We start from the raw sequence: 11,328 nt of genomic DNA on the forward strand, positions 1-11,328 counted from the left end.
GTAAGCAAATGGAAATGTTGCAGTCCCAACTACGCTCCTTTTGGAATCTGAGTCCCTACATAGAAACCCCTGCCCCTCATCCCTGGTCAAAGGACCCATGGTATTTTCTCTCAGCCCCTTCCCCAGTTCAGGGGCTTCAGTGACTTAGGTCCTTTCCCACCAGATCTCTAGTTGATGAGGGCCAGGCCTTTTTCTATTTGCCAGCCTCCAGTTGCATTCAAAGCAGGACCGAAACAGCAGAGGTGTATCTTTTTTTTTTTTTTTTTTAATCAAGGACATGTTAGACAGTGAGAGAGAGACACGGAGAAAAGTCTTCCTTCAGTTGGTTCACCCCCCACCCCCAATGGCTGCTATGGCCCGCGCGCTGCGCCGATCTGAAGCCAGGAGCCAGGTGCTTCCTCCTGGTCTCCCATGGGGTGCAGGGCCCAAAGACTTGGGCCATCTTCCACTGCCTCCAGGGCCACAGCAGAGAGCTGGACTGGAAGAGGAGCAACCGGGACAGAATCCGGCACCCCAACCAGGACTAGAACCCAGGGTGCTGGCGCCGCAGGCAGAGGATTAGCCAAGTGAGCCCTGGCACCAGCCAAGAGGTGTATCATTTGAGATGTGAATGAGTTTGGGGGCCTTTCTTCCTTAAAGATGCCCTTGAGTTCAGAAGAAGTCCTGTGGAACGGAGTGGGGGGAATATGTGCGCCTTTGTTTCTGCTGTGATTTTCCTCTTACCTGCAGAGGTCATGTGTCCCACCTCCACCTCCCTCTAGGTTCTCAGCATCATGTTGACAAAGCATTGAACTTGATTGGAAAGAAGTTCAAGGAACTGAACCTCACCAATATCTACGCTCCCCCATTGCCTTCTCTTGCACTACCTTCTCTACCAGTGACGTCTTGGGTAAGCATCTCCTGGGGGGGCAGAACTTTGCCTGCCCCTTCTCTCTACAGAACTCCATATAAGAAACTTCCCCAGTTGGAGCCCAGGGTAAAATTACTTCCTCTGCTCAACCCATGTTCTCTTGGTAGGGGGCCAAGTGCTGACAGGAAGCCAGAGGCCTCTTGATCTCTATGTAGGAGGACCACTCTGCCCTGGCACTGCCACCTGGACACCTTGTGGGTCATGTAGGCATTAGCCTAGAAAGGGTCATGGTTCAGCCAGGAGACTGGTCTGAAGCTCCTTGAAGATGGTATTTTATCATTGCTCACCACCTGAGGCCTGGGTTGCACCTGCTGTGGATTTGGATGGGGCTGTGCTAAGTCCTTTGTTCCTTTCTCCTAGTTGAGTCTAGTGGTAGCCCTGGTTCTTCCCTCTCCCTGGCTAATTAGATTATATTTCATAAATAAGAGGGTACTTCAAATAGTTCATGGGAAAATGGAAGTAAAAGATGAGTTTAGGGATGAGTGTTGTGGTGCAGCTATTAAGCTTCTTTGGAGATCTGCCTCCTGAGTTGTGTTTTTGTTTTTGTTTAAAGATTTTTATTTATTTGAGAGGCAGAGTTCAGACAGAGAGGGAAAGACAGAGAAAGGTCTTCCTTCCATTGGTTCACTCCCCAAATGGCCGCAACAGCTGGAGTTGTGCTGATCCAAAGCTAGGAGCCAGGTGCTTCTTCCTGGTCTCCCAAACGGGTGCAGGGGCCCAAGCACTTGGGCCATCCTCCACTGCCCTCCCAGGCCACAGCCGACAGCTGGATTGGAAGAAGAGCAGCTGGGACTAGAACTGGCACCCATATGGGATGTTGGTACCTCAGGCAGAGGATTAACCCACTGCACCACAGCACTGGCCCCCTAGAGTATCAGAGTTTGAGTTCTGTCTTCACTTTGGGGTCAGCTTTGTGCCAGTGTGCACCCTGAGGGACAGCAGGTGATGGCTTAAGTATTTGTTTCCCTGCCACCCACAAGGGTGTCACAGATAGTTTGGCTCCAGGCTTTCTACTGGCACAGCCCTGGCTGTTTTGGGAATTTGGAGAGAGAACCAGCTGATGGAAAATCTCTCACTCCTATTGCTCTGCCTTTCAGATAAATGGAAGAAAAAATTTTAAGTTTGGTACAAAAATGTTTAAATCTACACAGGTAAGGGATCTCCAAACATTTGTGAAATTGCTAATTGAAAAAGAACTAAATATGGACTTCAGACTTTTTTCTGCATGAAATAATCATTTTTCTTTGTGTTGCTGAGAACCTTTTGAAGTACCCTCAGAGTTCTCCCTCAGGTCCAGAAGCTGTGTCTCTATAGCGTTGACCTGGGAGCGTGGCAGGACCAGGGGCCTGCATCTTGAGGGCCCCTGCGTGCTGGTGCTGCGGGATGTTTGGGGCCTGTCATCTCATCTGGCCCCGGTCCAGCCCCTCTCACTGAGAAGTGCAGCGTTCTATGGGCCAAAGATTGTTTCCTGCAGTTCTCTAAAATGGGCTGGGCCTGCTGCTCCAAGAAGACCTCCCTTGGGTTTGGTATAGGCTGAGACATGGCAGTTCTGTCTTCCTCTAGGAAGACCCTTGTGCTGTAGGGAAGGGGCAGGGAACCCTTTTTGCTTTCTGGGAGTATTTGCTCCATGCTTTATTCTCAAGTCACAGTTTTGTTTCCAGGAGGCCTGGCTCAAACCTTCATATTAAGTAACGAAGGGTTTTGTGTAGTCTTCCTTCCCTTCCTGCTCCCTCACTGTGGAGGTCATCTGGAGACACACACTTCCAGAGCCTTGAGCTGACAGAGGAGCATGGAGGCCAGGACTCTTTGCTGGGAGCCTCTCTTCTTGTAGACAGCTGGCTGGAAGGTAGAACAGACTCTGTGTTGGCCCAAGCACCCCACATGTTGTCTGTAGCTGGGCATGGGGAAAACTGCTGTTGAGGAATAAGGCTTTTAGAGACAATGTGGGGGTTCCTCCAGGGCCTTAATATAGGATGTGCCTGCTGAGTCCCAAAGTGACAGTGAGCTGAGGAATGTCTGGAATGTAGGGAAGAAGAGGTGACAAGAAGCTGCACAAAGAGCAACTAGGACTCAGACCCTAAAAGTGGACCTGTCGTTAGGAATGCAGACTAGAGACTGTCAGGCCCTGGGCTTCTAGGGTCAGCTGCTGGTCCTGAGGGGCCTGGGCTGGCTGCCTTTTATCCCCCGGCACCTCGTTCTCATCATTGCTTCATTCTGTTTACCTCCCTGAGTCTTAGAGACTCATCAAGGAGGTGGGAGGGAGGGAAACCTCTGGCAGAAAGATTCTATCGAGACCTGTGTGAGGCCCAGTACCACATTCACAGTGGGCTATTGGATGCCCAGAACCTCCCTGCACTGCCTTGGGGTGACACTCCTCCTAAAGGCCACTCTTGGTATTGCAGGACAGTGGGCCTCTGGCTAACTAGCTCGTGGTGGCTGCCATCTGGGTGCTGTGTTGTCTTGGGTTGCTCTACCTTTCAAGGATGTGCCAATTCAGAGACTTGTCCTGGGGCCTCGGGGCTTAAAGGTTGTCACAGTGCCTGCTGCCCCTCCCCTTTACAGCTCATGCTGCCTGATGGCGTCACTGTGGAGGTCATCGTGGTCAACCAGGTCAACGCGGGGCACCTGTTTGTGCAGCAGCACACACACCCTACTTTCCATGCACTGCGCAGTCTGGACCAGCAGATGTACCTCTGCTACTCTCAGCCTGGGATCCCTACCCTGCCCACCCCAGTGGAAAGTAAGTGCTGTCCTGGGGCCTGGCGGGGGGGGGGGGGGGGGGTCTCAGGCTCTGGCCAGGCCATGGGGGAATCCTTGAGGGCTGCATGTCTTGTCCTTGTTCTTGGTGAGGAGGAAGTTATTCTGAGACCCATCATGGGCAGGGCATCCCTGAATTCTTGCCAATGTTATGGAGTGGTGCTGGGCTGAGTTTCCTCCATCTAGCTAATGGCCAGCAGGCCAAGCTGCTGTTTCCATTGGTTGAGCAGTGTTTTGATGCATGGATTCAAATCTCAGTCTTGCCACTTAGAATCTGTTAAATGGGTGAACTACTTGTTCTGGGAATTAAGGTTGGCCACTCTATGTGGCCAACACTTGATGCATATACTGGTTTCTTTAAAAGATCCTCAGCCCAACAAGCCTGTGTGGTAGCTTGGGTCATGTCCATTTAGCATGTGAGGACACTAAGCCTCTGCAATCCAGTGACTTGCCCAGGTGACATTGGAGCAGGAGCTGGGATCCAAAACTAGTCCAACTCCTAAGGCTGTCCTTTGTCACCTGTCCTTTATCATCCTGTCTGTGGGTTTTGAACATCTCTCCACCCACCCTCATCAAGGTTCCTATCCTGGGTCTCCCAGTGGGCTTCAAGGCATCAGGGAACCTTTTGAAATTATAGCATTTTTTTTGTGGTTTTTCCCTTTTGGAAGCATAAGGATTTAGTTTTTATCAGAAAACTTAAAATTGGTTCAACTTAGCAGTAAAGATTGAACCAGAGTCCAAGAGGCATCTGTATTAAGGGCTCCCTTGATGGGGTAGGACCCAGTGTAGCCAGCTCCATGTCCCAGATCCTCATCCCTGATGTCCCAGAGCAGTTGCAAGGGGTGCACTGGGGACTCTTACCCATGGTTTGCCCCAGGGTAGGGATGTGTGGCCCTGTGACACACAGCCTTATGCTCTGAGCACCGTCCTGAGGCAAAGACTTCTTAGAAGACCTGGCTGTCACTGGCCTGAGAGTCCCTTGAGTCTCTCCATTGAGATCTATACTCAGGAATGTAAGTCAGGGTCCGGCACCTGAGTTCTGTATTTCCTTGGTTTGTTCTGGCTAATCTGTGTCCCATTTCAGAGCAATGGGTCTAGACAGAAATGCTTTTCCAGCTACACACACAGCTGGGCACACAGCTAGGCTGAGTTCCTATGTCTGGTTCTTCCTTGGATCATCTTGGCTGTGGGGAGACTTTGTTGGAGGTGCATTGCCATTCCTGCCCCTCCCCATGGAGTGCAGGCCTCTGAATAAGAGCTCAGGGAGGTGGTCAGCAGTGGTTGGGGCGGACCAGCCCTGGGCCAAGTGAGTTCATACCCTCCTTCCTCCTGCCCTGCAGTAACAGTCATCTGTGCGGCCCCGGGCCTGGATGGGGCCTGGTGGCGAGCCCAGGTGGTCGCCTCCTACGAGGAGACCAATGAAGTCGAGATTCGCTACGTGGACTATGGTGGCTATAAGAGAGTGAAAGTGGACGTGCTCCGGCAAATCAGGTGAGTGCAGACTCCCCAGTCAGGCACGTGCCCTGCTTGTTGGAGGATCTGTGGCTTGGGACACACTCATCCTGCTGCCCTACTACTTTAGCAGAACTCTTAAAAAACAAACTCCATTTCTTGCCTCAGCCAAGGTGGGCTAGATGGTCTGTCCCATGACAGAATCCCCCCAGGTATACATTAAAAGTGAGGTGGGATCTAATTTGGGAGTTTAATACAGGAAGTCCTGGGAGGCCAGGGTTGCTTAGGGCTGGCTGCCTGCACTAAGGTATCCAGTATGCTGTGGACTGCCATGTCATGTGCAACCTCCACTGGGTGACATTGCAGGTGTCACTGTGCTAGCAAAAGGTAAATGAACACTGGCTTGGAGTGGAGTCAGCCATCAGGTCTGTGTTAATCTCATTGTTTTCTTGCCTGTCCAGGTCTGACTTTGTGACCCTGCCATTCCAGGGAGCAGAAGTCCTTCTGGACAGCGTGATGCCCCTGTCAGGTAAAAGCTGGGGCTTCTGGCCTGGGGTGGGCCTTGGGAATAGGGCTTTTTAAGAGCCCTCCTCCTTTCCCAGACAGCTTGTGCAAACACAAGTTGCTGTCACTGTCAGAGTTTCTGATGAAATAGGCCTGGCCGGAGGCCTGAAAGCTTGAGTGAGGACGATGCTGCTGATTCATTCCTGGGGTCCACTGCTCTTGGCAAAGACCCTTCCCAGGACACTGTCCAGACCCAAAGTTGTAGGTTTGCCGTTGAAGGCAGACACTGAGGCCAGCAGCGCTACTCAGCTGGTGACACTCCTTGGTGGCACTGTGGTGATGGTATTTTCTAGGGTCTTAGAACATTGCCTAAGGGAAGAGGCCTAGCAAAGGGATCTTAGGCAAATAACTTGGCCCTGATTTTCCCCTCCAGAAAATAGGGATGGCCCCCATTTTTCAGGGTGGCTTTAAGAATTACATAAGACTAAGACAGGTGAGTGGTAGGTGGTCCCATGGCTATTTGTGGCTGAGCATTTCATATTTGTAGGTGATGGTCAGCTCAGTCCGTCCTTGCTCCCCAGCTGTGCCCTGTCTGGTCTTGTTCTTACTTCTCTAAAGCAGTAAGACATGCTGATAGACATGCTGTAGCCCACTTGGAGTGGCTGCAGGCAGAGCACGGGGGCAGCACTTCCTTTCCTCTCTTGCTTTGCCCAGCTGCCCTCTGCATTTCTATCCACTTGGATAGTCCGCCTAACACAGCTGAAATGCTGCTTCTTTCTTTCTTTCTTTAATATTTATTTTATTTATTTGAAAGAGTTAGGGAGAGGTAGAGACAGAGAGGTCTTCCATCCGCTAATTCACTCCCCAGATGGCCATAATGGCTGGAGCTGCACCAGTCCAAAGCTAGGAGCCAGGAGCTTCCTCTGGATCTCCCACATGGGTGCAGGAGGAGCCCAAGGACTTGGGCCCTCCTCTACTGCTTTCCCAGGCCACAGCAGAGAGCTGGACTGGAAGAGGAGCAGCCAGGACTAGAACTGGCGCCCATATGGGATGCCGGTGCTTCAGGCCCGGGCTTTAACCTGCTGCGCCACAGCGCCGGCCTGCTCCTTCCTTCTTAAGACCTTCATAAATACCACCTGTCTCCCATACTTACTTACTGCCTCTTGCCTTGGGTGTGTTCTCATACATAGTTCTTATAATCCAGCCGGGCAAAGTGCTGCTTCAGTGCCTGCCTTTTGTAGAGTGACTGCCCTGTCCATATCCAGCGGGCTGCCTGGCTTTGAATTCCGCCCATGCCACCCTCAGAGCTGGTTGGCCTGTGGCAGTCACCCTTTGCCTCAGTGCAGTGTCTTCTCTTAGGTCTCACTGATTTGGTGGAAGGACACGTACAGGATACTCAGCACAGTTGGCACTCAGATGAGTGCTGCTAGTGCTGATGTTTCCAAGGAAGGTGGTTTCTGTCTTTGGAGGGTGGCTTGTGGCAGGGACCCCATGTTTTTCCAGATGAGGTCATATGGAGGCCTAGACTGTGTACCTGATGTGATGGCTCTTGCAAGTGCAGTTCTTGATTCTCATGCCACATCTGGAACATTCTACATGGGATATACCTGCAATGACTGTGTAAGTGACAAGTGTCTTGAAGGTGGGAGTCTAAATGCTGCTTTTCCTTCTCCTTCCAAAGATGATGACCATTTTTCACCTGAAGCAGATGCAGCTATGAGTGAGATGACAGGAAATACAGCACTGCTGGCTCAGGTATGTGGTGGGAGGTGGGACAGGGGCTCTCTGAGGAGTCTCTCACCTCACTTAATAGTGGCTGGGCTTCTTGCGAGCTAACCTTTTAAGTTCCTTTCTTTCTGTGTCTTGGGCATGGGCTGAGCAGCAGGATAAGGATATAGGTGTGTTCTCCCCTTGTAGGTGACAAGTTATAGTCCAACTGGCCTTCCGCTGATCCAGCTCTGGAGCGTGGCTGGAGATGAGGTAAGTTCTGCCCTTGGTTTCCATTCGAGTCTCTGGCCAGCAGCAGTGGACTGATTTGGAGCTGGTCCTGGCGGTGCTTCCTCCTGAACTCATAAGAGGATATAACTGGAGAGCAGCACTCCCCAAGGGAGACTTTGGGTGCCATGATGGGGGATAGTAGGGTGGAGTAGACGGAGGCCAGGGCTATCACGAAGGTCCTCCAATGCCCACGACAGCCCCTGTCCGTGGTGCTGAGGTGAGAAACCCTGCTCCAGACCTTTGGGGACCTTCTGTCCGTTGGGTTTCCTTCTCCTTCGTCTGTGCTATTAAAGCCCAGATTCCTTCAGCATATTAAAAGCCTGTCCTTTTGCCAAAGTGGCCAATACAACATTTCAGTGAATGCCACTATTCCCCCATCCTCCACATGCCATTCCTGTCATCTGGGATGTGGAAGGGAGGGCCCATGGCCCCAGGGTGCCGTGATGAGCAAAGTTCTCAAGGGAACTTTCTTTTCTAGGTGGTGTTGATAAACCGGTCGCTGGTGGAGCGAGGCCTTGCTCAGTGGGTGGACAGCTACTACGCAAACCTTTGACCCTGGGCCCCTACAGCCCTCTCTTGAGTCTTTTTTGCACTGTTAAATTGGGCTTGGCCCTCAAGGCAAAGGTTTAACATCAGAATAATAATTCTTGTCCTCCAGAAAGTCCTTTTCTCCCTCCCCTCCTGTAGTCCTGTTGGGAAGATGTTTAGTCTGAGAAGAAAGGGTGGAAGTGTGGGTGCTGTGCGAAGCCATGGAGTGATGTGTAACAAGCCAGTTGTCTTAGCCTGGCTGTAAGCTGTTTGGGGGAAAAACAAACAAAAAAGGGAGAAAAGTCGTCTTATCCAAGTTGTCAGCCCACCCTGCCCCTGCCCCTATTCCATTACCCCTTTCCTCCTTCCCCTCTTCTTCCCCACCACAAGCCAGACAGGCCACAGCAAGCTGGCCAAGGCTTTGTGTGTTGCTTGCTTGATAGGATTTCTTCTACTTCTCAATCTTTCTTCAGGGAGCAAGATGTGAACTGACGGTTGGGTATCAATTACTTGTACAGCTCACATAAATTAATTGATGGCATCACCAGTTTTTATACACTTTTTCTAGGGCACTAGGTACCCAGACTTTTTAAAATGCAGTCATCAGTGTGAAGTGCCGGTCATGGCTCCAGCCTTGATCACTGAGGGGTGGGCAACCAATATCTTGCCAAGCCTGATTGTCATTTATAACCATTTTCTATTTGTGCAAACTCTGTAAATATGTTTAAAAAAGTGTAATATTTTGTACGCGATACACTGGAGAACAAAGGGAACACAAGACTTTCCCATATGGTGTCATCTGGAAGTGCAAGTTAATTCTGTGGGGTGCAGCTGCCCATCCTGGCTCCTCCAGCCAGGGCTGCCCTGGCTTCCTGCACACTGGAGGGGGTGACTGTAGTGGGGACAGACAGTCCTCTGGGGATTTCTTGCTGTATAAACTTGTTAAAAAAAAAAAAAAAAGATTCATTGATAACATTGCAGTGTGGTGTGTTCAATTCTTTTTTAGACTGGCAGTGTTGTGAAAATAAATGACTTGAATAACTTAAACTTACATAAATCTTGAATTGTATTAACCATAGCTTGAGTCTTTTTTTTTTTTTTTTTTTTTTTTTTTTTTGGTAGTGAAAAAGGCTGAGAGCTGGGGAGTAACAAGGGTGGTTATGAGTGTGGTGGGTTGGGGGTTCAACCATGGGCCTCCCACAATCTATAGAAAGAAGAGCTGAGTTCTTTGCAGACCGTTTGGCTTCTGCCTAGCTTTTCCCTCTTGCCAGTGGGCAGCCCAGTTCCTCTGGCTTCCCCCACTGAATGTCTAAATAGCTGAACTTAGGTTTAAAGCCCTGGTTTCAGGGCGGGCATTGTGGCCTTGTGATGTCAGTATCCCATTATCAGAGTGCCTGGTTTGAGTCCCAGCTGCTCCATACTCTGATTCAGCTTCCTGCTAATGTGCCTGGGAGGCAGAAGATGATGCACACATACTTGGGTTTCTGCCAAGTGGGAGATTCAAGTAGAGTTCCTGGCCCCTGGCTTTGGCCTGGCCCAGTCTCAGCTGTTGTGGGTATTTGGTGAGTGAACCAACAGTTGGATGATTCTCTCTGCCTTTCAAATAATCTTTAAATAAAAGAAAAAAATCACTGGTTTCCAAATTCAACTGTGCATTCTTAATGGATCTATGAAATTATTTAACCTGATAAGAATGATATAAAAATACATACATCCAAGTGATGCCCCTCTGAAAGGTGCTGTGGCCCTGGGTACACCCGCGGTTGGTCCACGTGCTAAAAATTTTGTCCCCCTCCCCTTCTGTACTTCTAGTCCTGAGAGGCGGCAGGGTGGCGCATGTCACCAAGCCTGGATGCAGGGAGTTCCAGCCACAGGGTTCCCCTGTGCATCGTCTTCCTGACATGGGGTAGGTTCTGTAAAGGAAGGGTGGGTTAGGTGAACCCTGATGTGCTGCCAGGCTCGACTGCTGTCTCGTCTCTGCAGATGCAGCCCTTCCTTCCTGCTAATTCCCCTTCATGAGGCTGACCTGTATTTCTACAAAGCAAATGCTCTAGGCTGTTTCTTGCTGGGAATAGGTGCAGCTGGCGTCTGGTGGGGACAGAGGCATTGGAGAGGCCCTGATGCCCTGGGCAGGGAAGGTGGGTGCCTCTCTGCTGGAGGGAGGGAAGGGTTCTGGCCTTGCCCCTGCCTCCCTGGCTTGGGGACAGGCAGGAGCTCCAACTGCTCCCACTAATGTCTTTCCTCATACTGCCTACAGAGCCTCATGTGAGGGTAAACCCTGAGCCTATACGAATTACTTGCAGTTGGGCCCATGGATCTGCACGCACAGCATGTGCCTCTTCCCCCTCTCTCACGGAATGCTGGTAACTGCGAGTGAGACAAAGGCTTAGAGGTAGCAGAGGCAGGGCTTGAACCTGGGTCTCTGGGCTCCAGACTCCATGTACTGCTTTGCACACAGTGCCTCTGCTTCTCTTTAGCTGTGTGGACTAAGCACCCCTGTACTGGCAGGAGGACGCCCTGCAGGAGACAGTGTCCACAAACCTTGAAGGAAGAGAAGGCAGAGGAAAGTTGTGCAGAGGGTGAGAGGGCACATGGCAAGGGCATTGCCAGGCCTGCAGGCAGTCTGCCACTGAGATGGGGCCAGGACTATAGGTCTTGTTCATGGGCACTTGGAAAATGAGATTGCCAGGAGGCTGGCTGTATGCAGATACACCATTAACAGAAGGCCTGCCTTCTTGCAGGCATAATCCACGATTCCAGAGATTTGTGGGGATAACTGTTGAGAAAGAATCTTCCAGGGTCTCCCAGACTCACTTCCTCTGCTGTGTTGCTTATGTTTCCTACCAGAGAGTTGATCCCTCCTAACTCTACATAGTGATAACATCATAGGCCAAGGGTCATAGTCTAGGCCTCTTAAAGTTTTATTGGGGCCAGCATTGTGGTGGAGTGAGTTAAGCCACCTCCTGTGATGCTGCCATCCCAAATGGGCGCCAGTTCCCTTCTAATGTGCCTGTCTAGGAAAGCAGTGGAAGATGGCCCAAATGCTTGGACCCCTGCACCCACGTGGGAGACCTTGATGAAGCTCCTGGCTTTAGCCTGGCCCAGTCCTGGCTTGTTGCAGCCTTCTGGGGAGTGAACCAGTAGATGGAGGACTCTGTTTCTCTCACTCTCTCACTCTC

At 50.9% G+C, this 11,328-nt stretch overlaps 1 protein-coding gene across 6 annotated transcripts in view; it reads left to right on the forward strand.

The window, feature by feature from the left end:
• The window catches only part of AKAP1 (A-kinase anchoring protein 1), a 31,818-nt gene extending 22,591 nt beyond the window's left edge, over positions 1–9,227 (forward strand). For all 6 annotated transcript variants that reach the window (XM_070060917.2, XM_089318601.1, XM_089318599.1 and 3 more), the window contains exons 5-11: positions 762–889; positions 3,473–3,650; positions 5,008–5,158; positions 5,581–5,648; positions 7,305–7,378; positions 7,541–7,603; positions 8,100–9,227. In XM_070060917.2, the coding sequence (XP_069917018.2) occupies positions 762–889; positions 3,473–3,650; positions 5,008–5,158; positions 5,581–5,648; positions 7,305–7,378; positions 7,541–7,603; positions 8,100–8,174 (737 nt within the window). In that variant the 3' untranslated portion in view covers positions 8,175–9,227. The remainder of the gene's footprint in view (positions 1–761; positions 890–3,472; positions 3,651–5,007; positions 5,159–5,580; positions 5,649–7,304; positions 7,379–7,540; positions 7,604–8,099) is intronic.
• Positions 9,228–11,328: the final 2,101 nt, after the last annotated feature.

The sequence above is a fragment of the Oryctolagus cuniculus genome, chromosome 17 (genome assembly GCF_051225735.1).
Source record: "Oryctolagus cuniculus isolate XC-2025 breed Fujian yellow rabbit chromosome 17, ASM5122573v1, whole genome shotgun sequence".
Classification (NCBI taxonomy): Eukaryota; Metazoa; Chordata; class Mammalia; order Lagomorpha; family Leporidae; genus Oryctolagus; species Oryctolagus cuniculus.